This window comes from Melanerpes formicivorus, unplaced genomic scaffold (genome assembly GCF_026170545.1).
Source record: "Melanerpes formicivorus ecotype bairdi unplaced genomic scaffold, bMelFor1.0.p_v2 SCAF_58, whole genome shotgun sequence".
In the NCBI taxonomy this organism is placed as follows: domain Eukaryota; kingdom Metazoa; phylum Chordata; class Aves; order Piciformes; family Picidae; genus Melanerpes; species Melanerpes formicivorus.
This window is the reverse complement of record NW_027142410.1, coordinates 322,626-341,521: the sequence shown is the minus strand read 5'-3', so window position 1 is coordinate 341,521 and position 18,896 is coordinate 322,626. Positions and strand designations below refer to the sequence as shown.

At 44.3% G+C, this 18,896-nt stretch overlaps 1 protein-coding gene across 1 annotated transcript in view; it reads right to left on the bottom strand.

Moving 5' to 3' along the window:
- Positions 1 to 5,536: 5,536 nt before the first annotated feature.
- LOC137452742 (cytosolic phospholipase A2 epsilon-like) overlaps positions 5,537 to 18,896 on the bottom strand; it is a 22,070-nt gene continuing 8,710 nt past the window's right edge. The window contains exons 8-21 of the mRNA XM_068161393.1: positions 18,099 to 18,168; positions 17,722 to 17,888; positions 17,538 to 17,618; positions 16,786 to 16,823; positions 15,710 to 15,845; positions 14,716 to 14,852; positions 12,901 to 13,123; positions 11,641 to 11,755; positions 10,422 to 10,559; positions 9,194 to 9,301; positions 8,406 to 8,597; positions 7,778 to 7,944; positions 7,228 to 7,414; positions 5,537 to 6,100 (exon numbers count right to left, since the gene is read on the bottom strand). Of these exons, the coding sequence (XP_068017494.1) occupies positions 5,895 to 6,100; positions 7,228 to 7,414; positions 7,778 to 7,944; positions 8,406 to 8,597; positions 9,194 to 9,301; positions 10,422 to 10,559; positions 11,641 to 11,755; positions 12,901 to 13,123; positions 14,716 to 14,852; positions 15,710 to 15,845; positions 16,786 to 16,823; positions 17,538 to 17,618; positions 17,722 to 17,888; positions 18,099 to 18,168 (1,965 nt within the window). The 3' untranslated portion in view covers positions 5,537 to 5,894. The remainder of the gene's footprint in view (positions 6,101 to 7,227; positions 7,415 to 7,777; positions 7,945 to 8,405; positions 8,598 to 9,193; positions 9,302 to 10,421; positions 10,560 to 11,640; positions 11,756 to 12,900; positions 13,124 to 14,715; positions 14,853 to 15,709; positions 15,846 to 16,785; positions 16,824 to 17,537; positions 17,619 to 17,721; positions 17,889 to 18,098; positions 18,169 to 18,896) is intronic.

Sequence of the window (18,896 nt, the reverse complement as noted above, 5' to 3'; positions counted from 1 at the left end):
AATCTTTAATTTCCTTATCTTAGATATGTATTAAATGCAATGCAATAGAATAGAATAGACCAGACCAGGTTGGAAGAGACCTTTGCGATCATCAAGTCCAACTTATCATCCAACACTATCTAATCAACTAAACCAGGGCACCAAGCACCCCATCCAGTCTCTTCCTAAACACCTCCAGTGATGGTGACTCCACCACCTCCCTGGGCAGTCCATTCCAATGGCCAATCACTCTTCCTGGGAAGAACTTCTTCCTAACATCCAACCTAAACCTCCTCTGGTGCAGCTTGAGACTGTGTCCTCTTGTTCTGGTGCTGGTTGCCTGGGAGAATGGACAAAACTGAAGTGTGCTTTTTATTATGGATGCACTGGTCTTGCAAGGCAGGCTACTGAAGCTGTCTTTTGGTGACCAGAGTGCAATAAAACTGTAAAGACTGTCAAAGCACTCACATGCACCTGTTTCACCAGTAGGGTGCACAGGATAGCAAAAAGGTGATGCAAAAGGGATGCCTGGAAAAGCAATCTCTCCAGGGCTATCATTAAATTCAGTATTCAGTATCACCAAGGTTGGACTCAAAGATCATCGAGTCCAACCTGTCACCACAGACCTCATGACTAGAGTAGGGAGGACACTACTGCCCACTGCAGGCTTGAACTCACAACCTTCCCATTAAGGGTCTTATGCACTACCAACTGTGGTGGGTTTGGCATGTAGCCAGAGGTTCCTCCTTTTAGGTGATGTACAGTTTTCAGTGAACCCTGAGCTACTTTCTGGAAGCCACTCACTATAAAATAGTAGGGCTTTGTAATAAGAATAACTTTGCTTTATCCTGCAACTGCAGGTTTTGGGTTGATTTGGGCTTTTTGTTTGTTGGTTTGGTTTGGTTTTGTTTGAGTTTTTGTTGTTTGGTTGGTTTGTTGGGGTTTGTTTGATTGGGTTTTTTTTTAACTTATAGCCTATTGTGCAAAGACTGTAATCAGCTAACTGATTTCAGAATTAGTCCTCAGTGAGACACATCACCGGATACAGGTTTTTTCCTGATGAACTTTCAAGAGTCTTCCAGTCTCAAACCCTAGTCAATGTTTTTGTAAGTGATTTGGCAACAACCATGACATCCTGGTTGGCCAGGTTTGCATAGAAGACTGGTCAAGTGCTAAGTAATAATGAGGATATGCCACCTGTACAGAATGATGTGACCTGCTTGATAAACTGGCCTGATTAACCACAGTTAATTCTAACACACTGAACTGTGAATATGTGATTAAAGGAATGACAAAGCTATGGGACCATTTACTCCCCCTTATGACAAGGAAGAATAGTGTGGAAAACACTAACTCACCAGCTTATGCTAAACATCTCAGCAGAAGACTAATGTCAAATGAGGACTACTGGATTCTGCAGAGAGAAATTGGGAAATAGGATAGGATAGGATAGGATAGGATAGGATAGGATAGGATAGGATAGGATAGGATAGGATAGGATAGGATAGGATAGACCAGAACAGGTTGGAAGAGACCTTCAAGATCATAGAGTCCAACCCATCATCCAACACCACCTAATCAACTAAACCATGCAACCACACACCCCATCAAATGTTCTCCTAAACACCTCCAATGATGGCAACTCCACCACCTCCCCGGGCAGCACATTCCAATTTCTTCCTCACATCCAGTCTAAACCTCCTCTGGTGCAGCTTGAGACTGTGTCCTCATGTTCCAGTGCTGGTTGCCTGGGAGAAGAGACCAACCCCCACCTGGCTACAACCTCCCTTCAGGTAGTTGTAGAAAGCAAGAAGGTCTCCCCTGAGCCTCCTCTTCTCCAGGCTAAGCAACCCCAGCTCCCTCAGCCTCTCCTCACAGGGCTTGTGTTCCAAACCCCTCCCCAGCTTTGTTGCCCTTCTCTGGACACCTTCCAGCAACTCAACATCTTTCCTAATCTGAGTGGCCCAGAACTGGACACGGGACTCAAGGTGTGGCCTAACCACTGCAGTATATAGGGGCAGAATGACCTCCCTGCTTCTGCTGGCCACACCATTCCTGATACAGGCCAGGATGCCATTGGCCCTCTTGGCTGCCTGGGCACACTGCAGACTCATGTTCAGCCTACCATCAACCAGTACCCCCAGGCCCAAGAAGATTAACAAAACAACATTCATCTCGGTGTATAGCAATAGTAGGAAGAGAACTGGAGGCTGCAGTTGACAGATGGACAATGAAGAGTTGGAGGGCGTGCAAAGAGCAGAGATACAGCTCAGGATAGCAAATAAAGGTGGGGTTTTTTTCACAATGAGCACTTGAAGGGCTGAATCCACTGGTTGAAGAAAAAGAGGACTGTGATGTAACCGTGGTAGAGTTTTAAAAATCTACTCTAATGAAGAAAGAGTGGCTGTGCAAAGGCTCTTAATTAACTAGGAAAAGAGTTAACAAGAACTAATGTCTGAGATCTGGTCAAACTAAATGAGGCAGGAAACAAGGTGCATACTTATAGAATTACAGAATTGTCAGCATTGGCAGGGACCTCAAGGATCATCTAGTTTCCATGGGCAGGGGCACCTCACACTAGATCAGGTTGCTCAGAGCCACATCCAGCCTGGCCTTAAAAACCTCCAGGGATGAGGCCTCCACCACTTCCCTGGGCAACCTGTTCCTGTGTCTCACCAACTTCATCGTGAAGAACTTCTTAAAATCCAGACTAAATCTACCTACCTCTAGTTTTGCTCCATTCCCCCTAGTCCTATCACTACCTGATACCTTAAAAATCCCCTCTCCAGCTTTCTTGTAGCCCCCCGCTTAAGATACTGGAATGCCACAAGGTCGTCTCCTTGGAGCCTTCTCCTCTCCAGACTGAACAGCCTCATGCTGGAAGATGATCACCCACTAGAACATACTTCTATTAAATGTGGCAACTTTGTCATTCCTGATGTCTTTAACACAAGAGGGGTCATTTTTCTTTCAGGGAGACTTTGGTCAGCCAGAGGTGGTCAGGATTAACATTTAAATAATTGCATGACAGCTAAGAGGTCTGATATCTAACATGTCTAACAAGATGATCTCATGGTACTTCTGGCTCAGTCTATGAGAAGAAATAAGATGAATAATCTAGAGCAAACATAAAATTGCATTTGCTGCTTTACTTTGCTCTTCCACAGCTTGATAGAAGCTAACCAGGGCTACACAATTGAAGAGCTCTGTACAGTGTTATAAAATGGACTTATTAAAAAAAACTACAAGGTGGTAGGACCATTTAGCAACCAACAGCAGGAAAATCATGCCCCAGAAAATGTCTCTCAGCATTTTGCAAACAAGGATTGCAAAGGCAAAGGTTGTAAACAACCTAAATATTCTTGCAGGCTTAGCTTTAGCCCCCAAGATCTTTGCAGCCCTTCCTCATCTCTCCTAAGACCTTCAAAGCTTATTTGCTGCAGCATATTGCTGCTGCTTGCTGAACTCCCAGTTTTGTTTGTATGTGTGAAAGATATAAAAAGCCTTCTTCAAGCTTCTTGAATCTTGGGTTAAGCCTGACTGAGCAAAACTATGCTCCAGAGAATGGACTAAAATGAGGCACTCTGCAAATGACCATGGTCTTTTGAAAGAGCCTATCCATTTAGGGGGCATCACAGAACAGAAGGCACACACAAAACCATGTGGGAGATACCAGCTCTCCACTCAATGTGTGAGAGCTGAAGCTGGAAGTATTAATGATGCTCTCTAAGGAAATTACATCTGACCTGTTCCTAACCATAAGAACCATCCCTTGAAAGGTTCACACTGACTGCACAAAGAAAATTAACTGGTCATGAGAAAAATCAGTCCAAGCTGACTACAAGAAGACCAACTTTCAGAGTTTCATTCTGGAAGGATAAATACAAAGTGAAGAAGAGTTGAGAGCTGGAACCTGCCCTCAATCCACAAAAAGTGTCTTCTGAGACTCTGCCCTGGACAAAACACACTGTTAAAGATACAACTCAGCAGCAGAGAAATGAAAGCATGACTATATGCAGAGGGCTCCTGTAGAGGAAGAAGGCAGACATTTCACAGGCACTCATCTCAGCTGCTGACACTCCTTCTGCCCTGTATTTTAAAACACGGAGTTACACACAGCACTTGTGTCCTTGTCTGGCATGTCATTACAGAAACCTTGTGTCCTGCTCCCTCTACCAGGCTCTGATGATGCTATTTAAAGCTTCAGGGTGGCATGACCCATCCAAGCACACTGTAGATACCTTTATCTACCCCTCTGGAAGGCAGAATTAAAATCCTGTGTATAAGCCTCGAAATGTGGCTGCAACCCACAGAGGCCAACCCAGCAGCACCCCACCCTCCTACCAAAACCTTGCCACATAAACCCAGTATAGAGTCCTGTATACCAAGCAAACATAAAAACTGAGAGAACAGTGCCTGGAGAGCAGCCCTGCAGGAAGGGATCTGGGGTTGCTGCTCTGCAGCTGCTCAATGTGAGTCAGCAGTTTGTGCCCTGGCAGTCAAAAGGGCAAACTCCATTCTGTGTGCGTTCTGGGACCCCTGGTCCTTGAACGCAGGTTTGGAGGAAAGGAGGCTGAGAGGTGACCTCATCACTTTCTACAGCTGCGTGAGCAAGTGAAACAGAAAGGGAGGTACTGCACTCTTCTCACCAGGATCCAGCAATAGGATGTGTGGGAGCAGTCCACAGCTGCACCAGGGGAGGTTCAGACTGGACACTGGGAATCATTTCTTTACTGAGAGGCTGGTCAAACACTGAAACACACTTCCTAAAGAGGTGATCAATGCTCCAAGCCCATCTGTGTTTATGAAATCACAGCCCAGGAGGCACAGACCCTCCTGACATAGCATGCCATGCAGAAGGATGTGCTTGCCATAGTAAACTTTCCCAAAGCTTCCAGGGCTCTCTATAGGTAGCACCTTTCATGAATTCTTCACAGCTGGCACAAGACTCACAACAACACCATAGGTAAAATAAATTTCTGCTATCTCAAGAGGGAAAAGTAACATTCATGGGGCAAGATAACCTCCTTTGATGCCTTACTGCAAAACACAAAATCTTTCTTTGTGCACTGAGACCATGTAAAACCCTTTCACCTGTGTATGGTTGCCTCCTAATTCTGCAGGTGGCAAGCTCTTGCAAGACCCAGCCAACAGCAAGGGCAGGCAGGGCTGCCAAATTCCAGGGACTGCACATCCTTCCTCTTGTTTTCAGAGGGATTAAAGCCAGCAGAATGTTCAGCTTATATTTCTTGTTACTACACTACTACTACTCACCCCATGAATAGGAAGAGGGATGAGTAGCCAAGAAACACACAGAGGAGCTTGGCAGACAAGCAGGAGAGAACTTTGTCAACACTCTTGCTTTCTCAGTTGATCTCATACCCACGGCCTGTGCCTCCTCTGCCTCTGTCCAAAGCCGTCTTTGAAGGTGATTTGTGTCCTCAGGATGCCTTTCTTTCTCGAAACACTTGCCTAAAATGTGCCACGATCCCACCTATCCCACAGGCCACACCTTTCCTCACCACCACCATCTTGCAAACACAAAACACAAGCAGAGTTAATAAAATATGCTTTTAATGTGGTCTGCCCTGAGCATGTTAGACTTAAATACTTCAAACTGTTTCTCAAGGCAACTAGCACCATGCTCATTATTATCTTAGCACCGTCTCCTTTGGGGCTGCCCATCCTCACAGCACACAATGACTTGTACTTCACTGTTGTAGCTGAATTGCAACAAACTGCTGCACTGAAATTCTTTGGAGAAAAAAGTTTATCTTCACTCCCTTCTTTGTTCATCTGAGATGACCATTTAGGGGGGTTGAGCTGGAATCCTTCAAAGCCTGCTTGTTGATTGTAAGGGACCTTCTGTCTCTCAGCAGGTTAAGGGATACAAAAGCATCCTCCCTTGCCTGACATTATTTCTTCTGCCTTTTCCGTGCCACAGCTGTGCGCAAGGCCTGCATAATGAGGCCCTCATTATTCAGGATGTTGTATTCACCCAGCTGAACCAGACGGTCATAGGCCTTCTCAGAGTACTGAACTGAGTACGTGGAGTAGGGGGAACAGCAGCCATAGAGATCAACTTTGCCATCTTCCATCTCCGACTCTGAGCGCTTCAGACCTAGGAGGAGGGAGGAAAAAACTCACTGCTGAGAGATGGGAATGTCTCTGATCATAAGCAACTCTTAATGGAGTAGGGAAAGGCAATGCCTCTCCACAGAGAGTTCATAATCTGAATTCCTCTTAATTAAAACAAACAAACACACAATAACCCAAATAACTCTTTTTCACATTGACAGCTCAGTCTCTGCCTCAGGTGGATATCAGCTGTTTCATATGATCAGGGAGGAAATTAGTTTCACACAGGTCTATACTGCAGTTCTGAGCTGTATCTGTAGCTTGTGTAGATTCATCAAAGTTTTCTGCAAACTAAATAAACAGCACAGCCATGGAATCAAGTCTGATGTGGTAAAAATTGTTACTTTAAGCAACAGAGAGCTTCGATGTATTGAAAGGCTGGGGTCAGAGTGGCTGGAGAGTGGCCAGGCAGAAAGGGCCCTGAGGGTACTGGTTGATAGTAGGCTGAACATGAGCCAGCAGTGTGCCCAGGTGGCCAAGAAGGCCAATGGCATCCTGGCCTGGATCAGGAATAGTGTGGCCAGCAGGAGCAGAGAGGTCATTGCGCCCTGTACTCAGCACTGGTTAGGCCACACCTTGGTCCTGCATCCAGTTCTGAGCCTCTTAGTTTAGGAAAGATGTTGAGTTGCTGAAGTATGTCCAGAGAAGGGCAACAAAGCTGGGGAGGGGTCTGGAGCACAAATCTTATGAGGAGAGGCTGAGGGACTGAGACTGCTTAGCCTGGAGAAGAGGAGGCTCAGGGGAGACCTTATTGCTCTCTAAAACTACCTGAAGGGAGGTTGTAGCCAGGTGGGGGTTGGTCTCTTCTCCCAAGCAACCAGCAACAGAACAAGAGAACACAGTCTCAAGCTGCACCAGGGGAGGTTTAGGCTGGATGTTAGGAAGAAGTTCTTCATAGAAAGAGTGATTGCCCATTGGAATGTGCTTGGTGCCCTGGTTTAGTTGATTAGATAGTGTTGGATGATAGGTTGGTCTTGATGATCGCAAAGGTCTATTCCAACCTGGTCTGGTCTGTTCTGTTCTATTCTATTCTATTCACCAACAATGAAGGTCAAGAGTTAACAGGATGGCCATGACGTCAACCCTTTTTTAACATGTTTGATTACTCACCTGGTGCTTTGTATTTTTGGAAAGTATCATTAATTAGTGGGAAAAAGAGCAGCACTGGTGCCCCTGGAGTCTCAGCACCATCAAAGAGGTAACATTCCTTCAGGTTTTTCCTGTCTTCTTCACTCAAATCCACCTTGGGAAAAAGGATTCCCTGCTCTGAGCAGTACTTGCAGGTTTGGTCCAGAGCCTGGATCAACAGACAGAACAGTACTAAGGCTTGAACTGTGCTTCAAATCTCAAGATTTCTTGGCATCCAGTAACAAATAGGTCATTTTCCAAGCTAGTTGTGAAAGCCCTATTGAAAAACGCTGCATCACTGGAGAGAAAGCTTTTGTTTTGCCTGAGTTCTTCACACAGAACAGTTGAATCAAACAAGGAGAACCAATGAGAATATGTAGAGCCTGTAAATCAGGAATCATGCTGCAGCATTAAGCTCAAAATGCTAGTAGTTAAGACTTTTAGCAGGACCAATCTAGAAAACACCTAAGTGTTTAAAACTTCCAGGCACGCAGCTGTTGAAGAAGAATTAGACTGCTTCAGCTCCTCTCACCTGTGTCTGGGATCCTGCACTGTAATTTAAATGCAGGATGACATCCACCTTTCTTTCTGGCTTTAAAAGAGGCATGACGCTTGTGTTGATGAAAAATCCAGTATCTACTAGAGACAGGAATTCATCTGATTGTGTCAGCTGATTGGGAAATGTGTCTAACACAGTATCTGAAAGGAAAGATACGTTTTTTTGCTGTAAGTACAACAGTGCAAAACTGGTTAGCTTGTTTTCCACTCTTGCACCATGACCACAGAGCCTTAACTGCTTATGATCTGTGGAATGGGGAGATTCACTGTATCCCTTCTCCTCTGCTCTCAGCCATGTGCAGTTTTGGATCTGCAGTGGTAGCATTCTTGAAGGGGGTTTCTTGTGTCTCCCCACTGAGTAGATCTTCTAACAGAGAAGATCTACCACTAGAACCTGGTGTTCTTGCATAAAGGAGGTGTGCCACCAGCAAATCATTGGCATGCCATTCTACGTCTCATTTGTGTGACACAAATGATTGACCTAACAGTGATTCTGCCCAAACATGGCCTCTAACCCTGGAGAATAGGTTCGCTATTAAATCTGGGTTTTGTTTGTTCCGCTTGTTTATTCTCCCCACCCAGACAAACAAGTCTTCCATTACCTTTCCATCTACAGAAGTGCTTGTTCTCCAAGTAGTCATTATTCAGCTGTAAGCCTTTTAGGAAGTTGTGCTCCTGGGCAATACAGAGGCGGTCAGTGAGAGCACCACGGAGAGCACTACTGAGTGGGCCAGCAGGGGTGGCCAGGCGAGTCCTCAGCTCATGTGGTTTCAGTGGTAGCACAGGTTCCTCCTCTGCACAAAGAACATTAAATTCTACCTGCCTAGACCTAAGTAATCTCTAAAGAGGTCAAGGTTAAGTAATACAATTCAGTGTTCCCTTTATGTAAAAGGGATCACATGAAAATACTCAAGAAGCACAAGTGACCAAATGAAGGAGAGAATAAAATTCTACTCTTATCTGTCAAATACCATTTCCTTACACAGTGCAGGCTTGGATAAAAATCAAGACTCAGGATAAAGCAGCAATAAAAATCTCCACCAAACATACACATACTTGCAGAAAAGATGAAATGCAGGCTTTGGAAAGTGATAGCTTTACTTATTTGTATTACAGTAGCTCTGACTTAATGTAATCAAAAGTATTCCTGAACATTTTACTCATCTGCTGACATCAGTGTTGAACACAGATCACAGGTCTGGAGATTTTTCAGCTATCAACGTAATGCTTTGTGGTAGAAGGCTTTGAATTCAACTCCTTCCACAAAGGCAGTGTGGCTCAACAAAATGCCAGTGTCTACATTTTACATAGCAAATGGCTGGGATGTTTTAGCTAAAATTAACTCTATATAACAATTGAAACAGGGTAAGGAAGAAGCATGATAATTTACCTATGTTGTCAATTTTGTCCCGGGTCCACCTGTGCCAGAAATCTTCTGATGAATGGGACAAATTCCAGAGGTACAACACATTCAATGAAAACAAACTACTCCATATGCCTGCAAAAGGAAAGAGCTTTCTAGCTCAGGTCACGAATTGCAAAACCATTACTAACAGATGAACATTGTCAGGTCTGTGCTTCTGCTTAGGTTGTTTAAATTGTTGATAGACTAGACTAGAATAGAATTAACCGGGTTGGAAAAGACCTTTGCGATCATCGAGTCCAACCTATCATCCAACACTATCTGATCAACTAAACCATGGCACCAAGCACCCCATCCAGTCTCTTCTTAAACACCTCCAGTGATGGTGACTCCACCACCTCCCTGGGCAGACCATTCCAATGGCAAATCACCCTTTCTATGAAGAACTTCCTAACATCCAGCCTAAACTTTCCCTGGCACAACTTGAGACTGTGTCCTCTTGTTCTGGTGCTGGCCACCTGGGAGAAAAGACCAACCCTCACCTGGCTACAACCTGCTCAAAACCAGTTTGGGTGGGTCCTTGAGCACCCTAGTCTAGTAGAAGGTGCCCCTGCCCATGGCAGGGGGGTTGATCTTTAAGGTCCATTCCAACCATTCTATGATTCTGTGATGGGTCATGCCCAACCTGAAAGCTGGGGGGAGGGCTTGTGAGAACCTTGCTCTCCCTGGAGGACATTTTCCCCTGGGAAACTGAGTTAGTGTGTTCTACTCCCCCTCCCTGTCCAGCAAGCCTATAAAAAGGAACACACTGCAGCCATTAGCTCTCTTTTTGGCTCCTGCCTTTGTCTGGACAAGGACTGCTGCTGGCTTCCTGCTTTTCTGCCATGTGGTCAGGCCTGGTCCTCTCCCTGCTACATCCACATTTCTTCAAAGGACTCCAAAGGACTGGATTTTTTATACATACTTTGCCCATCCATCCTTGTTCCTTACCCTTGTGAACCCTTCCTGTTATTGTTATATATATATATTGTTTAAGGAATGTTTTTTTTTTGTACCTCTCTACTTCCAAACCAACTCCAGATTATTTCTCGGTGGCTTTACCCCCTTCCCTTTTTTCCCCCCTCTCTACTGGGAAAGGGGAGGGAGGAATGGGGGAAGGATTCTCAGTCTTGCCCCCATCTGAGCTCTTAAATCCCAGTTAAGGTTCAAACCACCACAGATTCTAAATACCATTCAAATGGCTTTAAGACTTTACCTTCTAAGAAGCAGATCCGAGATTCAGGGATCTTCTTCATCAACCGACCCATGAAGAACTCACTGCCAAAATCCTCAGCACGGACGAAAACTCCGTATTTTTGCAATCCCACCTCATAAGGGGTGAACTCCACCCATTCTGTAAAAAGGAACACAGAGAGCAATGTTTTACTACAGCTCCTTAGCTGTAGTAAACATAGAAATGATGTTGTTATCAGGGGCATGAAAGGAGTTAACAATCAAGATAATTTCTGCAAAGTCTAATCTTTCATACCAGTGGTAACAAGCCATAAGCATGGTACAAATGAAAACCCAGCAATAGGAGAAGTCTTTGGAAGATTTTTTGAATCTATTGCATGGTGTGGTAGTGAGAAAGTTCAATTCTCCCCCACACACACAAACCACAGCTAACTCAGTTGGAGAAGCAAATGGAAAGGCTGTACTTTCACAAGCAGAGTGAAATGCAATGAATATATACACAATATACAGTATTTACAGTATATACAAAAATATGCAGGAAAGAAGGCAACACTGAAAACTCCCTCCTTTGGGAGGAGGGTTCTCCCCAAAACCCCTTTTCCCCCCTTACTCCTTTTTTCCCAAAATGGATTAGAGAGAAAATGGATATTAAGGGAAATTCTGTTAGTTCAAAGCCATAGTTAAGGGAAGAAAATAATTAGTTTCTTATCTAATTAGTCCAAGGTCAGTACCACCAGGAACAGAACAGAAAGAGGACAGCTGTCCAGACAGAGACTGAAACTAAAATCCTTAAAGTTACATTCCCACTGATCTACCAATGAAATTCATTGAGAATTATCTTTGTTTTCCTTTTTACACCAAAACATTCAGCTAGAGAATTCTGTATCTGTCTTTTCCTTAAAGGCACAGCCTAAAACTGTCACACATAGAATAAACCAGGTTGGAAGGGACCTTCAAGATCATCGCTTCCAATCCATCAACCAATCCAACCCACCTAAACAACTAACCCATGGCACCAAGCACCCCATCAAGTCTCCTCCTGAACACCTCCAATGACAGCGACTCCACCACCTCCCCAGGCATTTAAACTTTTACCTAACCACAAGGAGAGTGCCTGAACACATATCATCTGAGGTTCTGGCCTTTAAAGGAAGACCTGTTTTAGATTATCTGAAAAGCATGTCCCAGGATCCACCAACTTCAATATAAAGGCAAGTGAATCCCAGAAGTCTCCTAATTACCTTTGAAATCCAGAGTGCTGTAGTTGTTCTTGACGTTGACTGCAGTATAGATAGGCAATGGGTTCTGACCACGGTCAATGGCCTGTTGCTGATCGGAGAGTCTATGGTTGTCTTTCTGTGATTGCAGAAATATGGTTACACAGAGATGAAAAGCACATTTTCTCTATGTCTAAGCTTGCAGGACAGAAAAATTCCTGCCTGTAATGCATAATGCATGCTGAGCTTAAATTCTGAAAAGCTCTATATTTTTCAAAATTCCTGTAAGCATTTTGTTACTGAAATACCTGCAGGCACCCAGTCTGATGCCAGATTATTTGTTGACCCAGCAGGATGAAAACAAAAGGAAATGATGAAGAGCAGAAAGCAAAACTGCTGGTATAAACCAGCTTAATGCATTATGCTGCAAGTTAATGAAAGACCCCCTCACGTGTTTCAGAAGTCTGCAGGTTTGTTTGTGGACCTCTGAGGGGCGTTAAGATCATGGCTGCAATTTTGCTATTTCTAAATAAAAGGCATCTTGACATTTGATAACTTCTTTTTTTTTCCCCCCCCAAAAAATGTTAATCTTGGAATTTTCTTAGAGAAACATATCCAAAATCTCACAAGCAAAAATACTGCATCCAGTTCTGAAGCCCCTATTACAAGAGGGATACAAATGTTCTGGAGCATGTCCAGAGAAGGGCCACGAGGATGATCAGAGGGCTGGAGCACCTCTCCTATGAGACAGACTGAAGGAGTTGGGGCTGTTCACCTGGAAGGCTCCAAGGTGACCTTATTGTGGCCTTCCAGTATCTGAAGGGGGCCTGCAAGAAGGCAGGGGAGGGACTTCTCAGGATCTCAGGTAGTGATAGGACTAGGGGGAATGGAATGAAGCTGGAGGTGGGGAGATTCAGGCTGGATGTGAGGAGGAAGTTCTTCACCATGAGAGTGGTGAAACCCTGGAAAGGGTTGTCCAGGGAGGTGGTTGAGGCTCTGGCCAGCTTGATCTAGTGTGAGGTGTCCCTACCCATGGCAGGGGGATTGGAACTAGATGATCCTTATGGTCCCTTCCAACCCTGACTGATTTTGTGATTCTGTTTTCCTCCCTGGTTGAGTATCCATAATTCCACCATGAAAAGTTTGGGGAATGGCTGTTTGTTGCATACACACAATCTGGTAACAAACTACTCCTCTCTGAACAAAAAGGAAGATATCTTCTCCAGAAATTAATTCTCAGAACATTTTAAACCACTCTAAATGCTGCTTTATGACATACTGTACCCCATCATGCAACAAAGATTCCAGGACAAGCCCCCAGAGATCTATAAAAGATGTTTTGCGGCCCTCTCTTTTCCGTTGGCACAGCTGCTTTTTGTAATACTTCAAATAATCCAAGGAAAGGGAATTTATTTTGCATTTTGTCATATGTTTTCGAGCCTCACTGATTTGCTTGTCGAGATCCTTTTGCGACCAGTCAGCATCTCTGTACAAGTTTGACATGGTCCTAGGAAGAAGAAATAGAATAGAATTAACCAGGTTGGAAAAGACCATTGAGATTGAGTCCAACCTATCACCCAACATCATCTAATCAACTAAACCATGGCACCAAGCACCCCATCCAGTCTCTTCCTAAGCATCTCCAGAGATGGTGGTTCCACCACCTCCCTGGGCAGCACATTCCAATGGCCAGTCACTCTTTTTATGAAGAATTTCTTCCTAACATCCAGCCTAAACCTCCCCAGGCACAGCTTGAGACTGTGTCCTCTTGTTCTGGTGCAGGTTGCCTGGGAGAAGAGACCAACCCCCACTTGGCTACAACTTCCCTTCAGGGAGTTGTAGAGAGCAAGAAGGTCTCCTCTGAGCCTCCTCCAGGCTAAGCAACCCCCAGCTCCCTCAGCCAGTCCTCACAGGGTGTGTGCTCCAAACCCCTCCCCAGCTTTGTTGCCCTTCTCTGGACCCATTCCAGCAACTCAACATCTTTCCTAAACTGAAGGGCCCAGAACTGGACACAGAACTCAAGGTGTGGACTAACCAGTGCTGAGCACAGGGGCAGAATGACCGCTCTGCTCCTGCTGGCCACACTATTCCTGATCCAGGCCAGAATGCTGTTGGCCTTCTTGGCCACCTGGGCACAGTGCTGGCTCATGTTCAGCCTACTATCGACCAGTACCCCCATATTGAAGAGGGAAAAAGCCACACCAAACCGAGGCTTGAAGTCAGCAATGGATATGTTTCACATTTCTATTTAAACTTGATTTGAAATTGTGGTAGTTTTAGGCTATGCCTTTAAAAAGTTTCCACAGATCTTGAACAGAAAGTAGTAAAAATGTAAATAATTCACTATTGGGTGTAAAAATGAAAATAAAGATAATTCTAAACAATCCCATTGGCAGAGATAAGGCACTAAAACCACTTGTCCAAAACAATCCTTCTCTTCTTGTTTCTTTGCTCTGGGAGAGATACTAACTCGCTTCTGCTTGACCTTGGCTGCTCTGTTTTGGTATTAATTTCTCTGCTTTGGTCTCTTTTCCCTTTTGTACAGGGGGGCAAGGGGGACAGAGAAGAAGTTAGTAGCTTCCCATGGTCTTTGACCAAGGGGTTCTTGTGCTGTTTATTAATAGTAAATATCTGTAAATGCTGTGTACGTATTGTACATATTTATTGAATTTCATTGCAAATGGTTCTTTGGCTTGTAAATACAGCTTTCATCTGCTTCCTACTGAGCTGCTCTGGCAAATTTAATGTTGGGGGGGGGAGGGGGGGGGGGGGCGAAATTTCAACCCTAAGTAAAAAGTTTTGTGCTTTCAATTCTCTAAGGAGTCACCACATTCCCTTTGAAGTTACAGTCATACTCCCTGTCAAAATGGCTTGAGTGATTTTCCACGAGCTCTTCTTAGAAAAGCACTGCTTTTAATGGTGTTGCAAATGCTGTGACTTTCCCCCCTGAAAAGCCTAACAGTTTAGGGAAAAGATCAAAAGAAGTAGGTCTGCTGAGAAGCTATTATATGTAGATTACTGTGTGTCAGCCCCATCCTACTTCTGCACACAGGGGTTCATCAGGAAGACTCCTGTCAAGAGCTGCCCAGTCCAACCTACCATGTAGTACCAGACAAGCCAGTCAGGTACGTGGCACAGTCCAAGACATTGAGTTTCTTGAGCCCCCGCAGACTGCCATACAATGCTGTCAAAGATCTCATTCCTCCTCCTGTAGTCATGATGGCCACCACTGGGGTCTGTGAAATGCATGAAGAGAAAGGGCTGGCATCAGACAGTGTGATGCAGCTGACTGGGGCTCTCAGCAGAGAGTTGCTGATACACAAAGCTTGACACCACTACACATGCCAGGACGCAGACTTCTTTCCAAATGCTTTCTCCTGGAACATATCTACCATTGTATTTTATAAAGGAGAACAGAAATACAGGTAATGACAGTTTTTGCTCAGGTAACTGGCACCAGCCTCCAATGTGTTCCACACACAAGGTAAAGAAAAAAAATATTGTTAATTCAAACCAAAAGAGACAGTTTTAAAGGCAGGAATTAGGGAGTGGTTGGATTAGGCAATCTCAAGAGTTTGTTGCCAGACTCAACCATCCTCTGATAAGCATCTGATATAGCATCACCTGATACAGCTCTGATATTATTACCTAACCAGACAAGATCTGTTGATCTGGTACAGGTGATCCTGCTGTGTCAGGAGGGTTGGAATAGATGATCTTTCGAGGTCCCTTCCAACCCCTAACATTCTGTGATTAAAATGAAATCTCACAGCTTCAACCTCACAGTTAATCAATAAGGATAATAATCATAGGGTAAAGGCTGTGATAGAAACCAGTTCTATATAAAGAATATCCAGCCTGGCTAGCAATGAAGGTGTAGCAGAAAACAAATTAAAACTCAGAAGAGCAGCTGCATAGGACACAAATGGCAGGAGGAGATTGGAGCTATGGGGCAGTGTTGGAAGCATACATAATTTTAAAGATAAGGAAAAACCAGAAGAAAAATTAACCGTGAAGAAAAAGAGCTCAGATTACACTGTTATGCCCCCACTTTTAAGAACTTTAGATGCTTTTGAGTGCTTGCCCAACCAACCTCATCGTGCAGCAGATCCTGGTCCAGCTGCAGTACCTTCTTCAGAGCAGGGGCAACATGCTTCTGTCTTTTGCATAGAAAATCTTGCTCCTGCCTGCAGAGGTCAAACCCTAAACGCACATCAAGGTGGTCTGGGCTGGAACAGAGATCAGGACAAAAGAACATTCCACTTCATTATTGATAGACAAGCCCAGAGTTTCCAATACAAAGAAATAAACCAGATCCACAAAGTACTGCATTTACAGGAGGAGCCTTTCCTACACACCCAAGCAGGGCTACAATGCTGCATGACATTGTAACAACAGATAGGACATGAAGAAATGGCCTCAAGTTGTGCTAGGGCTGCTTTAGTTTGGATATTAGGAAAAATTTCTTCACTGAAAGGGTTGTCTAGCCCTGAAACAAGCTGCCCAGCAAAGTGGTGGAGTCATCATCCCTGGAGGTATTTAAAGGATGTGTAGTTGTAGCACTTAGGGACAAGGTTTAGTGATGACTTCAAACTGGTAAATTGATGGTTGGACCTGATGACCTGAACAGTCTTTCCCAACCAAAATGATTCTATGATTCTAGGAAAGAATGATAGAAAAAGGGACTGCCAAATTTGTAAGGAATTATCAGTAGAAAACATATGGTAAAGATACTCCTGCAGATAACTTCTGAGGCATTTTCTCACATTTTAGCCTGCATCAAGAGCTGTGGGAAAAGCTTCTCACATTTGTCCTGAAGTAGGCAGCAAGCTCACCTACTTCATGATCAGCAGCAGTAGGTGATCAGCTGAGCTCTTACACAGTGTGAGGGAAAGAGTTAAAGACTGTGCAGAGCATAGCACTGACTGCTGTAACTGATTTGTAATATTGTTTCTTCTATTTTGTGCATCTTTTTTATTCCTGTCTCCATATTGATTATCTATGCATGCTGTTAGTTTTACACACATAGTTTGCTTCCAGCTCATGTGAATTCCACATCACTTGGTCACACAACCTACTGTCTACTGTGAGTGTCTCCTCTCCAGTAAAGAGGGTGAGACGAATTCAGCTAAGGATGAGTAAGTCTCCAAGAATGGGTAACTCTCTTACCAGTCTTCTGCCTTCATGTATAAGTCAAATCCTTTATCCTGGAAAGCAAGAACACAAACAGTGCAATCATGGCAACCTGTTTTAGCTCTCCTCCCCACCTGCAGCCCCAGGGGGGAATTTTAGCTTGTGCCATCCTAGCAATGCAGGTACAAATCAGGAGCAATGGGTAATCCAGAAGTGAATCCGACTTAATTGCAGTGGTTTATTGTCAGGGAGGTTGTTCAGTAATTCCCAGTGTTTTCTTCTGAGTGTAATGTTTGAGGACAACTGCTGTTTACAAAGGAAAGTGATAGTGTGTACTTTACTCATCTCCCTCAGGCAACCAGCCACTCTGCAGCCAAACTACTATGCTACACAGCAGCTTTTACTTCTCCCTTTCTGTGGCTTACATGCCACAAGAGCCATGATCCTTTCATACTATATGCTACTGTTTTGTTGTTTTGCAAAGCGTGCTCAGCACCAGCAAGAGACTGGTGCTGTCTCAGGTGGCCCACTGGTGTGTGAAAAGGGGAAAAGTAGAACATCCATGAAGTAGGATCAGGATGAGTAATAAGAACCCTCTATTTCCTTACCCATTCAAACAGAATAAGGCACAGCCTGGCTTTATCACCTAAAGACCTGCCACTGTTAGACTGTGGCATTTTTCCCTGCAGGCTTTCATCATTAGAAAGCATCCTGATAATCTCACCAAGGGACTGCAGACTTTCACACTCGGGTTTCTCAACCTCCCCCATCAAAGAGCAGACACTCACCTCTGCTAAGATCATGTTTTTTCCACTTGGTAGGGAATGAAGTTCCACAATTGGAGAGCCTGTATCATGCATATGGGAGTGCTGAAAAAAATACAAATGCGTTGTAAGGAATATTACTCTCCCTCCACAATGCAAATTTGTGCTGCTGTTTCTGTCCCATGGTACTTTACATGCAATTACATACAAAGGAGGAAGGCTCTTTCTTCCCTGGTAGCGTAACATCCAGCATTGGCTGCTTGTATCTGGCATAGTGGAACTTAGCAGAGGAGTTGTTGAAGATCAGGTCAGATCCCAGCATAACGTCTTGGGTGCCCTCATAAGAGCCTCGCACTCTAAAGGAGAATCCTTTCTCTACGGAAGCAACACATGATCAGACACAGAGTAGTTTTCTCATCAAAATTGGAAACAAAGGTTCTCACAGAGTTTATCACAAGCTCTTGTCATGGTTTGGATTTGTTGGTTTGGGTTGGGTTTTTTTTTCCCATTCTTACATTAATCTAATTGCCTTTATAATATTGGCACATCACTATTATAAAATAGCTGATGGAGAAATAACCTTACTTGATAAAGATTTCTTCTGCTTTTTCTTCTTCTCAACCACCTGGACTTCCAAGCAGCAGATTTTGCGAGACTGTGAGAGACACAATCAATGAAATATCTCATGGCAGGGAATTTGCCAGTCTGATATTCAGTCTCCTAGTTGAAGCTCCAACTGATGATGATGTGAATGCCATACAGGCAGTACACTTTGTCCTAAGGAAAAGGTTTTCTCTCAGCCATGACCTCAGTTTCAAATACTGGCTGTGACAAAAGGACTCTCTGAGAAACTGAATGCACCCAGGGCAAGGCTGGGTGTGCAGTGTGGATGGGCAGGGCTTGCAGAAGGGTGAAAGTGGAGCCTAATGTGAAAAACAGCTCTCCCAAGATCCTTACAGAGATGCAGAGGACTAATTGTTCAGCCTGGAGAAAAGACGACTCCAAGGAAATCAGAGAGGGGCCTTCCAGTACCTGAAGGGGGCTTACAGGAAAGCTGAGAAGGGACATTTCACAAGGGCTTGTAGTGGTAGGACAAGAGGGAATGGATTTAAGTTTGAGGAGGGTAGATTTAGACTGGATATTAGAAAGAAATTCTTTACAGTAAGGGTAGAGAGACACTGGAACATGTTGCCCAGGGAGGATCATGGAGATGTTGATGGCCAGGCTGCATGACATCTTGAGCATCCTGGTCTAGTGGGAGGTGCCAGCCCATGGTGGAGTAAGGGTGGAACTAGATGATCTTTAAGGTCCCTTCCAACACAAACCATTCTATGATTTAAACAGAAATAAGGAGGAACCAAAGCTAATAAAACAGCAAATGAC